This window comes from Alligator sinensis, unplaced genomic scaffold, assembly GCF_000455745.1.
Source record: "Alligator sinensis unplaced genomic scaffold, ASM45574v1 scaffold400_1, whole genome shotgun sequence".
Classification (NCBI taxonomy): domain Eukaryota; kingdom Metazoa; phylum Chordata; order Crocodylia; family Alligatoridae; genus Alligator; species Alligator sinensis.
In genome coordinates, this window is record NW_005841897.1 from 3,238,609 (window position 1) to 3,256,870 (window position 18,262).

Below are 18,262 nucleotides of genomic sequence, written 5' to 3' on the forward strand. Positions count from 1 at the left end.
ATCAACCCACAGTAATGGTGTTCCTGACCAGTCTCTGGTAATCTCTCTCAGATTGCAGGAGTAGATTATGTTTACTTTGTCCAGAAGAATTCCTTGAACAGGCGAGACCGAACTTTGCACATAGAGGCCTACAACGAAACTTTCTCTAACAGGGTCATCATTAATGAGCACTGCTGTTACACGGTGAGTAACAGCTCCCATGTGTGGAGACAAGTTGGTATTTAGCATTCAAAACTGAGACTCGGAAGTTGTATTGGTCACAAAAAAATGATCCCCAGATTTCTGAAAAGAAACTAAAACACAAGGACAGTAGCATGCCTGTAACTAGGATCTGTTCAATAACACTTTCATAATTAGGAGCTTTTTTGTTGGCCATCAGAGATTAGGAGCATACCCTGGAGAATCCATGCATGCTTCTCTCGAAACTGAAGAGTTTTAGACTGTTGCTCGTCTCCCAGGTTGAGGCATGGAGTAAAAGCACTCACCCAGGAATGTCTGAAGGAGTTTGCAGAGGGAAGAGTTCTTTGCAGTTTGTAAAAATCCACTTTGAGGCTAGTCTTGTGTGATTTGCTCTTTCTTCCCTCCTCCACCATCCTTTTTTTGTAGTATTATCATAGGGCCAAGTATGCTGTTCCTTTTCAGTACTGATGAAGGTCCTTTATAGCTAAAGAGGCACTACTCTACTCTCCCTTGTACTGTTTTGCAAATAATTAGAGAATATATCTAAGCTGTGGTCACAGTGTAGCAGTGTGGACACATTATAGTATAAATATAAATTGTTAACTTGGGTACTGCTAGCAGTCTAGCCCATGATGAGCTCTTTTCTGCCACAATAGTGGACAGCTGACAGAGTGCAGGCTTCCTCCTAGGTATGTCAACAATGTACTGCAGTCACTTTGCTCCAGTGTAGACATACTGAGTGCAGTATTGCAGATGGGAACATGCCAGTTCGCCTTGTGAGTCTGAATAGTAGTTTCCCTCCTAATTCTTCTTAGCAGTGTGCTGTGACTGCCTTTTTTTGTGGAGACCTTTTGAAGTCCTTTTGGTTTGTTGTTGAATAAGCTCTTACCTTTTTCAGTTTGCCTTTGGCAAAAGGAGCCAAAATTTCAAATTCTTCTACTTACAGTGCATGTGATAAAGCAAGCATCAAAAATATGAAACTTCATAGTGTACATTTTTATATGGTATGTGAGAGTGCCAAAGGGCATCCAAACATTTATGTATATGGGGTTTCCCCTCCTAACCAACAGGTTCACCCTGACAATGAAGACTGGACCTGTTTTGAACAGTCTGCGAGCCTAGACATCAAATCTTTCTTTGGCTTTGAAAGCACAGTGGAAAAGATTGCCATGAAACAATACACCAGCAATATTAAAAAGGTGAGTTTAATCATGAAGTAGTTGTTAGGTTCTAGTTGGATTTGGTGTAGGTGCTGCTAACTAACGGTATGTGTATACTCACAAATTTAAGCTGACTTTTACAGCAAGGCATTGTGAAGTGGCTGTAAGCTTGTGGTGGGAGGAGTCTGGGATTGCTGGGAAAATCATACCTTGCTCGCAAGTGGAGACTTTAATGGTTTATGTTCTTTTTCAAAGGGAAAAGAAATAATAGAGTATTACCTGAAGCAGCTGGAGGAGGAAGGGGTAACATTTGTTCCCCGTTGGACTCCTGATGCATGTAAATTGGAGAAGAGCACATCTCTCACAGGCCGGCCAGTTTCCCCTGCTATCAACATACCAGATACTGCCACAAAGGAGGGGCTGAACAATAAGGAGATTCTCAACACCTCCAGCAGTCCATCAGAACCAACAGCAGGGACACCTGATGGTATCTCTTTGTTTGGCTACTTTGACTTTTCCGATTTATCTGTTTTTGGATTTACTTGGCAAGGTACTCAGGGCTATGCTGCTTGGATGTAGCTGAAACTCCAGACAATTGGTTTCATGCTCAGCATCAACATGGCCATTATAATAACTGGGTCTGGGAATCCTCAATTAGAAGTTAATCTGTGTGGGGCATGTTTGAGTGCTGTTAGTTGATCATGTAATTGAATGAATGTCGGTGTTTAAAAGGGGGAAGAAGGAGGAGGGCAAGAGAATCTTGCTAGGCAGCTGCACAGGAATAGTTTATACGCTCAGAGATTGAAGTGAAAAGCTCAGCACAATCTCCACCAGTCTGTTGCAGATAAATAGGCTTTCACCTATATATATTGGTGAACAAAATTAGGCCTTCATAGTAGAAGCCAGGAACTTTTACCTCTAAAGATTTGGACGGCGAGAACAAAGATTCTGTGAGCATTTCCAAATGAGTATGGCCCCTTTATTTCTAGCACTGTGAATCAGCAAATCTAAACTTAAGTGCCACAGGAAAATACCTAATTTTTCCAGATACTGAGTTTCAGCTCTTCCTTATTTGTGAAAGGACAATTCATATTCTCTGTCTGTACACACACTGTTTTATGGTTCTATTTACATTGCCATTGTCCATAACAAAGGACAGGTCTGTCTTTTTAGAGATCTCAAACTTGTTTAAGATCCCAGCTGTAAAAATCACTATGGTTGTACTACTGTATTTGAATACTAGCGGAAAGTTAGTTACATTTTAAAAGCTAAAGGATCAGTTTCTTTTTCTGACGTAAGTGCTGAATAAAGACCAACACAGCTACAACCTACACCCCTGAATAAAGAACTTGAATTTTCCCATCTCGTGTGGTAGACATAAGATCAGTTTTCAATTTTCCTAGCCATTGGTAAGACCTGTAACATTGAGTAAATTCTATTTCAGACAAGCTGGATGCAGACTACATCAAGCGCTATCTGGGTGACTTGACACCAATGCAAGAAAGCTGCCTCATTCGACTTCGACAGTGGCTCCAGGAGACTCACAAGGGCAAAGTAAGAAATTGGTCATCCCTTTTGACATCTGTGCTTCAGGCAAGAATGCATAGTCCTAATCGGGCTAACCACAGTGGTAGCAACTATAAGCCCAGGAGCTTGACAGACGAGTAATTTTACAAGTCTAGTATGTTGCCCTTTGCTTTGGCTGAATGTATGTGATCCTTACATATGCTTCTCTGAGTGTTAAATTCAAGTAGGACAGTAGATAGACCTGTGACTAGAACTTAAGTGTAGCTAGTTGCCTTCTGGGTGATCTTGTGCAAATCAATGCCCTCTTTCTGCTTCAGTTTCCCCATCTGCAAAATGGGATGATGCTGACCTTTTTAGTACAGTATTTTTGATATCGCTGATGAGAAGTTCTCTAAGTAGGTAGTCTTTAAGCTTATGTTTCCATTGCATATTGCCCTTCTGATGGTTGTCCATGGATGACTGCTTCTGATATTTATTTTACTAACTCTTTATCTTTCTGTCTTGGTATCTTATATGTTGGCATCCTCTGTAGTTAGCAGGAGTGTCCTATTTTTTCCTGTCTTTAGATCACTTCTAATCCCATGGTTTCAGTTGCCACTTGATTAACAGGTGTGTACGTGATCAGTAATTTATAATAGGTCTGACAGTTTTTGAATTGTGTGTGTATCTCCCTTGAATTCCCAACCACATCTTCATGTCTAGGTCAAACTTTAATTGTTGAATTCCCCTTTAAAAACAGGAATCCAGTCTGTAGTCTCAGGTAGCAGGCCTGTTGATCTCCAGTGTGGGTGATAAAAACCCATGCCTTTAAAAAAAAAAAAAAAAAAAAAAAAAAAAACCCCAAAAAACGAGCAAACCCGAAAACTTGTGCTCCTTTATAAGTTGCAGTTAAGTTTCCCTGTAATTAGGTGTGCAAGTCATTTTACTTCACTTTCAGCATTGTAGAAATTGGCTCTTTTGGCATCTCTCAAGTTTCAGCCATTTACCAGTAATTTATTTTCTATTAGATTCCAAAGGATGAACATATATTACGATTCTTACGTGCCCGAGACTTCAATATTGACAAAGCCAGAGAGATCCTTTGCCAATCACTAACATGGCGGAAACAGCACCAAGTAGACTATATTCTGGATACCTGGAATCCTCCTCAAGTTCTGCAAGATTTCTATGCAGGAGGCTGGCATCACCATGACAAAGGTACTTTTTATACTTGCAGATGCTGGTCATTTTGTAGTGTACACCTGCCAGAGCCACTTTGGTGGGCTGATGAACAAAATGAACTTTCAGGATGCACCGTACATAAGTACACTTGGTTGGTGTGGCTTAGGTGAGAGCAAACAAACAAGTAAGACTAGGTCCTACTTCCAGCTCTGACTGACTGAGCAAATAGCTTAACTTTTCTGAGATGTAGGTTGTAACCGTTCATCTAAGGACATAGGCAGAGAAGGTTCTTTGGGTGAATGTGATATCTTTTATTAGACCAACTTAAATAGTTGGGGAAAAAATTTTTTGCAAGGTTTCGGGTTTAAAAAACCTTTTTCAGGCTGAGGAAGTCTCTGCAGTTGGTGTGTGCTCTTCTTAGATAGAATGAATAGTAAAGAAGCCAGAGGCTGGGCCGGGTTGCGTGCAAGACGGGCTGTCAGTGAAGATGTAAAGTAAGGAGTCCGTGGGTGAGAGACGGGCTAGGTGGTGTGGGGGAGAGAAAAGGGGGATCACTGTAGCAGTTAAAGAGTGGAGAGGTACCTGGGGAGTCGGATGTCTTTCAGACTATAATGTGTCATAAATCTAATGTCTATGTTTAGTCCATTATTTATTTATTTATTTTTTTTGTATTCATGAGGTTAATGAAGTGAAGTTTGTAGGCTTTTCCCTGAGAAGTGTTTTGTAAGTTTCCTTTCACACCAACTGCAGAGACTTCCTCAGCCTGATGAAGGGTTCTTAAATCTGAAAGCTTGAAATTTTTTTTTCCAACTATTTAAGTTAGTCTAATAAAAGACATCAGATTCACCCAAAGAACCTTGTCTGCCTATTAACTTTTGAGGCACTTGTAAAATGGGTTGACCTGCTTAACAGTTGTTGTCAGGGTTATTGCTTGTACTGAGCTCTAAGTTGTACTGCACTCTAGGTTGAAAGCTGAAATGTAAGTGCTGAACATTACCTTCTTGTAGTGATTTAAAGATGCGTGTAAATAAGACTTTTTTTCCTAATTAACTTAACTCTGCCATCAGGCATGTTTGCTGATGACATGGACCAATCTTTGGCATTGCAGTTCACTAATGGGAGCTGTGATATATATGCCAAATAGCAAAGTTTGTTTAAGAAGTAGACTGTTGGATTATGGTCAAATTCACCAGATCCAAGGCCAGCTGCTGAAGTACGCACCCAGCTTGCTGCTGTGCACTGCTCTTGTTGCAGACCATCAAAATAGAAACATGTGGAATTTCTCTTCCCCCCACCCCATCAGTCACTTAGGGCAGGGAGTTTCCTTCTAACTGTTCATTTTGGAAAGGAAATAACCTCTCACTGCATATCTCCTGTGTTCTGAGTTGGCCTTTCCCTGCTACCCAAAATTGCTCCCACTGGAACTTCCTGTTACCAGAGGCATATGAAGTACTAGAAGAAATTTTTGTTAATAACGGGTGTACGGCAGGGAAGGCAAATTGGGCATTAAGACTTTTTCACTTTGTAGTGATTAATGGGTCTCTCCCGGCCTGTGGTTGGACAAATTCAGTTAGACAATAGCTTAAGGAAATCAGCAAGTTCCTAGATTTTTAAGGGAGGAATGTTATACAAGGGAAGAAATAAGAAACCTATTTGGATACTGCCAGTAACTAGGAAGGAAATAGATAAATCTGTCTGGGAATTGTTGGCATCAGAAAGCTTTCCAAGGTGAAGCAGAGGTTTGAAAAACAAGACTGCAGAACTCCTGGTCTTATCTTTCAATTCCTTGTGTTTCTTTTGTAAAGATTCCTGTTGAGGCGCACTCACAGCTGAGGGCAGGGCTTGCCAACATGTAAGATGTAGCAGATTTCAAACTGAGAAGCTCTCTACAATTTGAACCTTTTTACAGCCTGTGGGCAGGCTTTTTAACTTTTGCATTATCAGTTTTCCCCTCCTTTTGTCCCACAGGTGTAAAGTGTTCAAGACTTCAGCTAAATGGATACGTTTTAGCATTTTATCAAGGACCCATAGAGAGCAGCAGTTTTAAAATACGCTGCCTAGGATAGCTCTATTTCAAAGTTAAGGAGCAAACTATCAGTTTTACTTGGACATAAATGATTTAACATTCGTGCAGTTAGGGTAGCTTTCTTCTATATGCAAGTGGCTCTTATTTTGATAAGAATGTCTTAAGCAACAAGTTCTTACATAATTCATCAGAATTGTTTATAAGATAGGCATGTAATGTTAGGAACAAAACACTTGCAGTTAAAACAGTCTTCCCTCATGTATCATTTGGTTGGGGTGCAGTTACTAAACTACTGTATTATTTATGGCACTCTTCTAAGATGCAGCAGCCTTTTTGTAGTGCTTCAAAAGTTGCACTGCATATTCAAAAAATAAGATCTTTAGCATTAGTTAAATAACTCCAAGTACATAGTATCTTTTTATATACAAAGACACTACTTTATCTATAAACCAGTGGTTCTCAACTTTTAGTTCTGTGAAATCCCTTGGAAAATGCCAGTTCTTGGCTTCCGTTTTTTGGGGGGGGGTTACTGTGGAAGAATAACAGATTCTTCTGTAGCAAAGAACTGAGAGGCCACAACAGGTCACAATGTTTTTGACACTGTGGCATCCTATTTGAAACCTCTCTTTTGTGACTTGTGTGTAGGTGGCTGCATATCTAACCATGCTGATATTGTGTGGCATCCTTAAAAGTGGCACTCTGGTTGAGAACTGCTGCTCTAAGCTACACAACTTGAAACTTTTTAACTTTGTGAAACAGTGGAGGAATCAAAACTAAAGAGTAAAGTGATAGTTATTTGAAATGAAGAATAAGCTTAATGCTAACTTTTTAAGCACATGGCTTGATGGAGTTTTTCTTTTGCGTGTAAGAAAGCATACAACTTATAAGAACATGTATAGTGTGTTATCTTTAGTTTATTGAGTTCAGCTTTCTAAATTTAGGTAGCAGTTCTATTCATCTGCTTGCATTTTAAAAGATTACAAAGCAGGATGATCACTAGATCCCTCCAAAAGGGATCTTGGAGTCAATAATGACTCCAAGATGAACATGAGCTGCCAATGCCAGACCACGGCCAGCCATACCTTGTCATGCATCCAAAGGTGCATCTCAGGACAGTCCAGAGAAGTGATACTCCCCCTCTATGCAACTTTGGTCAGGCCGCAGTTGGAGTACTGCGTCCAGTACTGGGCGCCGCACTTCAAAAAGGAGGGCCACCTGCTTGGTGAGAGGGCAGCAGGACAGGCCCTACGAGGAGAGGCTGAGAGGGGACCTGGTGGCTGCCTACAAGCTCATCAGGGGAGATCAACAGCAAATAGGCAGAGCCCTTTTCTCCCCAGCACCACCTGTGGTGACAAGGAACAGTGGTAGTAAGCTGATGGAGAATAGCTTTAGGTTTAGAGATCAGAAGGCAATATTTTACAGTTAGGGTGGCCAGAATCTGGAACCAGTTTCCCAGGGAAGTGGTCCTCACCCCTACCTTGAGCAAATTCAGGAGGAGGTTGGATGATCACCTGTCTGGGGTCTTGTGAACCCAGCATTCATTCCTGCCTGTGGCGAGGGGTCAGGCTAGATGGTCTGTTCAGGTCCCTCCTGACCCTAGCTACTATGAAACTAGATCTTCTAAAACTCAGTTCTTCTGAAAGTTGATAAAACATTCATATTGAACAGTACAATGAAGCCTGCTCTCCCTTATTCTGCCACAGAAACTTGCACTTCCTCCATGCTGCCTTGGCTCTTTCAGTCAGTTTGGACTAGGTGGAGAACAATCTAGTAGATGCTTAAAAAAAAACGATTTCTTTCAGATGTCTCTTTGATGCAACAGACTTGGTATTTGAATTATATATGTAGAGAGGAACAGAACTGAGCATAGAGAATAGGATCTTTTGGTTATTAGAGGAAATGGTATTAGTTGTGTATCTAGACTATCATGCATGATTTGTATTCTAGGCAGGTTGAGACTTTAAACTTAGGTATAACCTGGTTTAGTGGTGTTGTTTAACAAAACAAGATCTCCATGATTACAGTTTTGTTTTGTTTTTTTTAATTAAAGTGCTTCGCACCAACTCTGTCTGTCCTGTATGTGTTCCAGTCCTGAGTGGCAATAATTTTATGCTCGTTGCAGAAAAGTAGGGAATTTTTTTTTCACTTTGTCCTAGATTGGAAAATCCATTCTCTTGCTGCTATCTAACATACAGCTCCTTGAATACTGTGAAGAAGAACCAAAAATACAAATTTTAGATTCTCAAAAATCAGCCTGTGCCCTTGTTCTCTGTCTAAGGCCTTTATATCAAGAATGTCATCTGGTCTTTCTGGCATGTGTTTGAGATTCAAGGGCACTTACCTTTTTCTCAGTAAAGGTTCTAATTAAAATTTGTCCCTGAAACAGGAATAACCTGTGCTAGTGAGGCAGTGTGCCAAGTTTGTATAACAGAACTGAAAGTCCCCAAGGTGATACTTCAACTAACACTGCAGAAATCAGTACTCTGAATCAATGCTTTATCACTATTTGCTCTCAAAACTAATTAATGCTAGTCTTTCCAAAAATTTGCCACAGGCAACTGGCTGTTCTGTGAGAGAGTATGTAAGATCTAAACTTTAACCAAAGGTCTGTGATGACTAAATTTCAGTCTAATAACTTAACTGTACCTTTCTTACCTGGGCTGCGCCTAAGGCTAACTTCAGCCCAGTGAGCTCAGGCTCACAAAAGTTCATTGTAACAGGCTGAGCTAGTCCTTTGAGAGAGCAGGCAAAGAAGCCCATCTGTGGGCATCTGCATAATGAAGGTATGTCCCAGTGGAAGCTTAAAATCCCAAAGGAGAATGGAGAAAGGGGCAAGCTGGGTAAAAGAGCAGTTTGCAGGCAAGAGGCAAACTGACTGACCGGACAAGCTTGTGCCCGGGAAGCGATCTCGCTAATATGCTGGGGCCAGAGTTAGAGGGCCCCTCCTACTGTCCAGAAGGGGGCTGAGGGGTTTTGTTTGTTGGCTTCTCTATTTGATTTGTGTTCAGAGACTGGCTTTTTTTTCCCACTTTATTTTTATTTGAAGGGCTGTCTGAGGAGCTCTTTTTAGGGAGTAAAGCCAACCTGTAAAGGCTAGCAAGCTAAGCCACCCACTTATTCACACTGTACATCTGATTTAGGTAGTCTAGAAGGTGCAAATCTACCGAACCTTCTACGATCTCTGCATAAATTGTGCCATACGTAATAGTCTTATCTAATCAAAATCACTTAGTTGCATCTTCACTAGGAAGATGAGTGGTTTTTTTTACTGTTGGGATAGCTGAATGTCCTAATGACGCTGAGGTTGTCAGCAAATCTTACCTTGATATAACTAGCAAGGTAAACACAACACACCACATTTGAGACTAGCTTTAGCAAAGGTAAAAGCTGCAGTTGGCAAAATCGCTCTTAAATTTGTTTCAGTTTTTTAATCTAATATTTAACATAGAGCATTAACAAAAAGCTGTGGGGTTTTTAAAAATAATTAGGATAATTTCAATATAACACAAAGGTGAGTGCTAAACCTTTTTTCCTTTTCAGATGGGCGCCCGCTATATGTGTTGAGGTTGGGACAGATGGATACCAAAGGCTTAGTACGAGCTCTTGGGGAAGAAGCCTTGCTTCGTTATGTAAGTGTTTTGAAGAAGCTTTGTTTGATGTTCCCATTTAGTAGAACATCCTGTGATGCCAGAATGATTGTTGCATAGCATGTTTTGTTTTTTTTTATTTGTTCTGTAGCAATCTGTTTTCAGTTTGAACAGACCGAGCCTCCCTAAATGCTTGGATTTTAGCATTCTTACCAACTGTGAACTCGTGGCACCAAGGCATGGTTCTTGGCTATCCTGGGCTGAGACCTTTTAATAATTTCTTAAGTAGTTTGTACGGTGCTTGAATCTTAAATCTACACTTGCACAAGGCAAGAGGTGCCTTGTTTGAAGTATTATATGTAATTTTTATGTATGAAATATCTCCCACCCAGTTTTAAGATGCGCATTATTTTTAAAGGAAAATTACTTGCCTGTGAACTATTTTTACAAAGGCATCACTGTGGGATTCTTGTTACTGACATGCAAAGTTTCCTAGCACAAAATGGGCAGAATCCCAAGGCTTGCGAGTTGTGGTGGTTTGTTATCTTAATGGCTGGAATAATGGTCATGGTCCCAAGCCAGCCCCTAATTCTAGTAATCATTCACATTGTGTTTCTAGTTGTCCTGTTGCATCTATATGTGAAGTTTTTGTCTGCTATCAGAAAAAACATGAACTTAAATCAGTGTTTTGGTTATATCTTCCTTCTTTTTTGAAGGGACCTTTTTTATTTTCCTGTTCACTCTAGGATTGGAGGGAAAGTCTCTTTCAGAGTTTGTCTTCAGCTAGAAAGCTGAGATTCCCAGAATGAGACTTCTGTGTAAATAATGGTGTCTTTGTAGAAAGACATCTTTCACTGATCGTTGTCAACAAACTAAGAATCCCATGTAACAGTTGTTCCAACAAATTGAGTACTTGTTAAACATTCATTTGCCCCTGGGAAAAGACAGAGCTAAGATTTTGTGCAGAGATCTTTACCATAGCATCTGAATACAACAGGCAAAGGAGGTGGTTTTTTGTTTTTGTTTTTTAATGTTTGTTTTTAAGCATTTATACCCTTCCTTGAATTATTGCACTCAGTGCTACTCTTTAGCCCACCATTATGTGCCTTAATGTAGGCATCATTTTACATGGTTTTGAAGTTATTTTGATAGGTTGTTCAAAACCTTCAGATTGTAAAACTTTAATTTTTCACCCTAGCTACATCCAGGCAGCAGTTTTAGAATGCTTCCTCTAAAACAGCTTGCTCTTTTGTGTAGGTTCTCTCTATAAATGAAGAAGGACTGAGGCGATGTGAAGAAAATACGAAAGTATTTGGCAGGCCTATAAGGTAAAACACTGGAAGGCTACTATTCAGAAATAACCTGAGGGGGTGGCGTGTGTGTATATTTAAACTTTGACCACGGAACTGCATTTATTTCTAGGGTCCGTGCTGCATTGTGGTTTGCTCTCGCAGGCTCTTATCCCCAAAAATGTAATTCAGAATGTGGAATGACTGGATTATTTGTCTCCTTTAAAGCCATCTTTATTCTGTCATAAAACACTGGACTCCCTTCAGAGTCTGAGTCTACCCTTTTAATCTGTGTAAAGTATTTTGGAATGCATGGCATTTCCGTTCCTTACCTTCTTACTGCCGGGGAACTTAGCCCAAGCTGTCTTAATTAGTGAGAAATGAAATCTAAGGTTTGAATTGTGCATATAAACCTAAGACCTTTAGCTGGCCAAAGGATTTAAAGGTCAGGGTAGCAGTGGCAACCAAATATGTAGCAAACACTTAAATGCCAAAAGACTTTGGTTCATCTGAGTCATGCAGCATCGAACTACAGGTCTAGAGTGAATTCAGACAGCTATACATGTATAAGGATAAGCCCTAAATGCATGTTCAGGTAAATTGCTGATTCAGAAAAACACAAGAGCATGTGCTTAAATCCTATTGACCTTAGTGGGATTTAAGTGTGTATTAAACATCCCTGGATTGGGATGCGTTCTGAAATGTAATGGGATTATTAAAAAAACCCCACACCATTATTAGATGATATGCCCAGCATATGAAGCACTTTGGCCTGAGAGTAACTTCTAGAAATGTTATTTCTATTAAGCTCAGTGATTTAACCCTTATTAGGCACTATGGTGATGTCTTGGTGTTTTGCTACCAGTAATTTTTTTTAATTGGCCTTCAAAATGTCTGTCATATGGTGACATGCGTGCCATATGTCAGCATTTACTCTGTTATCTTTTTTTTCTTCCTGCCTTAACTGAGTATATGGGGCATATTGTGAAATCCTTTAATGTTAAGAAACCATTTCCACTACAGTCTCCTGCATCTTCAGGAAGCACAAAATGTGAAGAGGAGTTGGGACTGAGTTCTATAACTAAGTACTGAAGGGAGAATGTAGCCTTGCCAAAACTTGTAGATCTCTGAGACTGGAACAGAGTACTTACAGTCCAGAACATCCAACTGATCTTATTAGTAAAAATATTCAGTGGGTTTCTGTTAGAAAAAAGAAAAGAAAAATCTTGCTTTAAATTTGACAGCTCGTGGACCTGTCTGGTGGATCTGGAGGGTTTGAACATGCGCCATTTGTGGAGACCTGGTGTCAAAGCTTTACTGAGGATCATTGAAGTGGTTGAAGCCAATTACCCTGAAACATTGGGTCGTCTTCTCATCCTGCGTGCCCCCAGGGTTTTCCCAGTCCTTTGGACACTGGTACGTTTGTACGGTATTTTAACAGGTGGTAGGCAGACCACCAGCCTTCCACACTAACTTAAAGGCAGTGCTAGAATGGCAGCCCCCCAGGAAGTCTGCTTCTTGCCAGCAGCAGCCACTGAATGCAGGGACATCGTGCTGCTGCTGTAGTAGATGCGTCTGGGGACTCGTGCCCCCTGCCCTGTGTTCTGGCCCCCTTCCCTTCCTTCTGCTCTCCAGCAGGGTTTTGTTCAGGGCACAAACCTTGCTAATTATGCCTCTGTCTTGTAGTTGTAGTAGCCACACACCTACCTCACACTTCTCAAACCTAATATCTAGTGTACTATAATCAGGAAATGTTCACCACTTGGAAATTTAATGTTTTGTAGGACACTTAATTTCTGAAATTAGAACAAATTCCTAAGAGGAAAACAGGCTTATGCGACAGAAATAAGTTAGTTTATTTATGGTATCTGCTTGTGCTTCGTATGATAAATCACTTCCAGAGATTTCTGGGGACCTGACCAGTTTTGTGTTTTCTTTGTTTTTATAGGTTAGTCCATTCATTGATGACAACACTAGAAAAAAATTCCTGATTTATGCAGGGAATGACTATCAAGGTCCTGGGGGGCTTCTGGATTACATCGATAAAGAAATTATCCCAGATTTTCTTGGCGGAGAGTGTATGGTAAGGTTTTAAACTATTGTGTGTTACAGGGGTTGTTTGCAGGAGGCTTTTTTTTCTTTCACACTTATATAAAACACAAACCTGGGAACACAGATGGGTTATATTCTGCAATCAATCCTGGAACAAGACTGCACTTACACAACTTAGCTAAAATGAAAATTATTTAACTCCCAGGATAGGAAGGAGTGGGTTTCTTGTTCCAGTAACAGCCTTCCAGAAGAGAGAAGATGATCACAGATTTGCTAAAATTATAACATACAAAGTACACAAAAGCTACAATAATTGGAGGGTGATATCCTTAGCCAGTAGTGCTGTGTTAATGGTGCCTACCACATAGCAGGAAGGCACTTCTTAATGTGCTTAGCCTCCAAATCCATGTGTAATGACAGAAGACCCCATTATAATCATATAGTCTGACTTCTTGCATAATACAAACCCAAGAACTTCATGCCCAATAATTTTTGCATCAGTCTGTGAATCTCCCAACTATTTCTGAATAAACAGATACTTAAGGGTTTGAATACCTTACCAAAAAATCTCTTAAATTCTTATTAGTTTTTAAAAAATCTACATAGGCTGTGATTTTTAGATTCTCTAGCTCCACTCATGGTTTTTAAAGAGTATCAAATCACCTATAAAGATGCATATTGAACCTCCTCAGTAATGGTACCTGAATTCACATTGATTATGAAAGCTCTGATCAAAGAAAGGTCTGACAGTTTTAGGAGGCAGTAGTTGAACATCAGAACTGAATCACGAGCCTTGCTTTCATAAAGAAAACTGGTGATGTCAAAGATAATTAAGTTGGTTTATATCAGGATTCTTCAGCTTGCAGGTCTCTGCATTTTGAAACTTGGATCCAAGTCTGTTTCTCAGACCCTTTCTTCAGATTGCCATTAGGAACAGCAGAGCCTTTTCAACATAACTTGCATTTCTTTTGCACCCTCCCTTAGGAATATTGGGACAAGTTACAGCCTTTAACCTTGCAGTAACCTGAGTGGTAGGAAAGTATTCATGAGTTTTATGGCTGGGGAAACTGAAGCAAAGTTAACTTCTTATCTGAGTCCATGAATGGTGTGTGCCCCTGGCGGCTGGGGGGGCGCACAGCAGCGCCGGCAGGAGCATGGCGGCGGTGAGTGGGGAGCTCCCTCAGATGCTGCCAGCACTGTGGGGGAGGGGTGGGGGGATTGCGAGCACCAACCATGGTTTGGCGACCACCCACAGGCACCACCGGCAGCAGTGGCGGTGGCCAGGGTGATCATGGACTGCCCACATGCAGCCAGGTGGTGAGCGGTGACCACTTGCAGGTGCTGCCGACAATGTCGGCAGCACCCTTTTGCAGTGGGTGAACCCCACACGCGTCGCCGCTGTCTGAGGCCACAGCTATAGAAAGGCAGTTGCTTCACCAAGAACTGATCCCCAAACTGTTCTTCCTGGAGCATGTATTGATATGGATCCTGCTGTAGGCAGGTATGTGTCATGCACAGATACCAGATTATTTTGACTAGCAGTTTCATGAGTTGTGTCTTCATATCCCATTTAAGGGCAGAGTGGCTGCAACTCTGCCTCAGTTCCCTTCCTGCCCAAGGCAGTGAGATGGAACCTAGCCCATTCAGGCACCTCTGAGCACTGCAAAATGGTGGACTGAATAAACCTCAGGCTTAAGTCTTGCTTGTCCTGTGGTGGATAAAAATCTCAAGGATCAAAAGCTGCAGGTACTTGTTCTGTTGGAATAATGCAAGCTGAGTAAATGCTTGGTATGCTTATCATTCTCTGCGAGAAATTGTACTTTGTGAATTTCAGGATTGGGATTGAAACTCCACCTCCTGGAAAAGTCTGAGGCTTGCAGGCACCCATTCTGATCACACCTGTATGTCCTGTGCTTCATCATGCAGCTACACAATGCTTGAATCTCTATGGTGCAGTTACTGTCAAGACTAGACCTGGCAGCTTTGGCACCAGTCAACAGCAGAACACTAGCGACCAAGATGGTTTTTAGGTCAACCACATCAGGCAGCAGTACAGTTCTCTGGAAGCAGAGAAGACTGAAAGGGGACTTTAATAGCAGTCTTCAACTACCTGAAGGGAGGGTTTCAAAAAAGGGTGGAGGTAAACTGTTCTCAGTAGTGGCAGGTGACAGAATAAGGAGCAATGGTCTCAAGTTGCATCAAGGGAAGTTTAGGTTGGATATTAGGAAGAATTTTTTCACTAGGTGGGTAGTAAAACACTGGAACAGGTTACCCAGAGAGGTGCTGCAGTCTCCATCCTTGGAGGTTTTCAAGACCTGGATTGACAAAGCCTTGGCTGGGATTATCTAGTTGGGGATGGTCCTGCTTTGAGCAGGGGGTTGGACTAGATGACCTCCTGAGGCCCCTTCCAACCATAATTTTCTATGAAAGAAGTGACCCCCAAGTACCAAGGCACCATCTTAGAGAGGAACTCTGTATTTTCCAGGGAGACATGAAAAGTCATCTGAGGCAAACTACTAGGTCTCTGATTGAATCAAATGCTAGCAGCGAGGAGCAGGCTTGTTCTTGTGTCCCAGTACCAAGAGTGCCTCCTTCAATATTGACTCTAGTAGCGGGAGGAAGTGCACCTGCTAATATTAGCACAGACATTACTGATGTGGTGCCCATTGCAGCACCAGTACAGGTGGGCCTCTCGCTGTTGAAGTAAATATTGTCCCTGGCATCCAGCACAGAACTATCCCCCATAACGTCCAGAATTATATTGTCAAAAGACCCAAAGGCTTTTGTACAACTCAGCTGCCTTCTCACCAGTGCTGGTGTTGGTCTGGTTGCCAGCCAGACAACCTCCAGTATGTTACAAATGCCATTTTGGAGTTACTATTTTTCACCTTCCCAAACATGCTGTTGTCATGAAGAAGAAAATGCATCCCTCTGCAAAAGCTGCTAGCTATACTTCAGGTGCTAGAGCACAGAAGAGCAGAACTTGTGTACACAACTCTTAGTGTGTCACCTAACTTGCCAAAGACCTTTTCTTCCAATTACTGGATGAAGTGGTAACGAATACCAATGCCAGGGATTTAGAAGGCATGTCAAAAGCTTTTTATGCAGATGGGAAACTATATTTTTATATAGGTTTATTGTTTTTTAAAAAAGCATCTTAACAAAAAACGTATGATTTAAATTTTAAAAAATCTTTTTTTTTTTTTTCAATCCACCTTGCCTGGAGTATTCTATTGACCTACAAGCATTATGCACTTAATACAGGAGCCGGGCCAGATGCACAGCTCCAAGTGATTGTCCGTATTTGTGGTATTCCAATCTGATGCATGGGCACCAAAAGAACACTTTGTCTAAAGCATCTGCTCCCCAAACTCCAATCTCCAAAGCTTTCCCCCAGCCTTCCCACCAGTGGCAGGGAAGGGACCAGAGCAACCAATAGACCTGATTCCTTCTCATTGCCCAGAACTGGAATTGTGTTGGACCAGTTATTTAAGATACTTCTGTTATTAGTCTTTCTTTAAATGTTATTAACTTGCTCTTCTATGTTTCATGGGGATTCTTCTGAACTCTTTTTGGTTCTTTTGAACTCTTTCTTTTTAAGATGTTGTCTGTTGTAATGTAGTGCTTGCATATTAGGCATTTTGGAACAGTGCCTTTTTATTTTAAAGAGGCAGCTACTTACAGTAGCCACGGCTTGTAGTGGAGGAGTCTGTTCTTTGTAACTTACAACCATGTCGGTCTTTTTCAGGTTGTGGCAAAATTCACTGCTTAAGTAAGCAAAAGTGACTGTTGCTACAAAACAAATCAAAATATTGCAAAGGTCCGTGCCAGTTTTGGAGAACAGTGAGAGATCCTACTCTTCCTGGTTAGCTTCCTAATAAAGCCTAAGTCTTTTAAGAGCACAAGTGTAGGAGTTGCACAGCTGTCACCTGCTGTGACGCACATAAAATAGTTTTATGTCTTGTATCCTGTGGTCGGTGCAATTCAGTAAAGAGTAGAAAGTTAAAATAGCTGTATCTTTAGCTGTGACCCCTATTTGGAGAACACACATCATGGCTTGTCAACTTTTGGTTCAGGCATGCCAAAATATTAGGGCTGTGTGAAGCTTCGCATGGTGATTTGATTCAGAGGAGTTACAGCCTGATTTTTAGTGGCCGAATCTCCGAATCTGAATTGCATCAGGGGACCAATTTAAAGGTCCAAATCGATTCAAAGCTCTCCAAATCTTCGGAAAAGATTTGGAGAGCTTCGATGATTTGGGTAGTCCCTGGTGGCTGCAGCCAACTCCAAGCTGTTAAGTACTAGGGGTGGGGGAGGTGGGGCTGAAGAAGGGGAGAGGGGACCATGGGGGGGATTCATAGATTTCATAGACATCAGGGCTGGAAGGGACCTCGGAAGATCGAGTCCAGCCCCCCCACCCAAAGAGCAGGAAGTCAGCTGGGGTCATAGGATCCCAGCAAGATAAGCATCCAGTTTCATCTTGAAGGTGTTCAGTGTGGGCGCTTGAACCACCTCCGGTGGCAGGCTGTTCCAGACCTTGGGGGCTCGGACAGTAAAGAAATTCTTCCTTATGTCCAGCCTGAAGCGATCTTGAAGTAGTTTGTGACCATTCGACCTCGTCATCCCTTGGGGCGCTCTGGTGAACAAACGTTCCCCCAGATGCTGGTGGTCACCCCTGATAAACTTGTAGGTGGCCATCAGATCACCCCTGAGCCTGCGCTTTTTCAGGCTAAAGAGCCCCAGGGCTCTCAGCCTGTCATCGTAGGGTCTGCTTCCCTGACCTCTGATCATGCGCGTGGCTCTTCTCTGGACTCTCTCAAGCTTCTCCACATCCTTTTTGAATTGTGGAGCCCAAAACTGGACACAGTACTCCAGCTCCGGCCTCACTAAGGCCGAGTACAGGGGGAGAATGACGTCCCGGGATTTGCTTGAGAAAACTCCACAACTCCAAGGAGTTTCAGTTTGCATCCCTGGCTGCCGCAGCTCCTGGTACTTTAAAGAAAAGCCTCAGTGCTCACTGGGCGCTGCTGGGCGGGGGGAGCGATTCCCACTGCCCCGTGCTGCATGGTGGGGGTGCTGCATGGGTGCCCCGCCTGGGCCAGCTCCAGCACTTTAAGTGGGGAAAAAAGGCTGAGTAAAGCCACAGGACTCACCGCTCCTGGTGTGGTCTTGGGGCTTCAGGTGGCTTGTGCAGATCCCCCCCACGTGACGTGGGACAAGGGGGGGGCGGGGGCAGTGGGGATTGCCCCCTGCTGGCAGGAATGTAGTCTGGGGGGGTTG

General features: G+C 42.1%; 1 protein-coding gene across 3 annotated transcripts in view; it reads left to right on the top strand.

The window, feature by feature from the left end:
* SEC14L1 (SEC14 like lipid binding 1) overlaps positions 1–18,262 on the top strand; it is a 55,395-nt gene that overhangs the window by 29,990 nt on the left and 7,143 nt on the right. For all 3 annotated transcript variants that reach the window (XM_025197483.1, XM_025197482.1, XM_006018320.3), the window contains 9 exons: positions 52–183; positions 1,251–1,379; positions 1,596–1,827; positions 2,785–2,894; positions 3,875–4,064; positions 9,595–9,683; positions 10,899–10,969; positions 12,175–12,346; positions 12,879–13,013. In XM_025197483.1, coding sequence (XP_025053268.1) covers positions 52–183; positions 1,251–1,379; positions 1,596–1,827; positions 2,785–2,894; positions 3,875–4,064; positions 9,595–9,683; positions 10,899–10,969; positions 12,175–12,346; positions 12,879–13,013 — 1,260 coding nt within the window. The remainder of the gene's footprint in view (positions 1–51; positions 184–1,250; positions 1,380–1,595; positions 1,828–2,784; positions 2,895–3,874; positions 4,065–9,594; positions 9,684–10,898; positions 10,970–12,174; positions 12,347–12,878; positions 13,014–18,262) is intronic.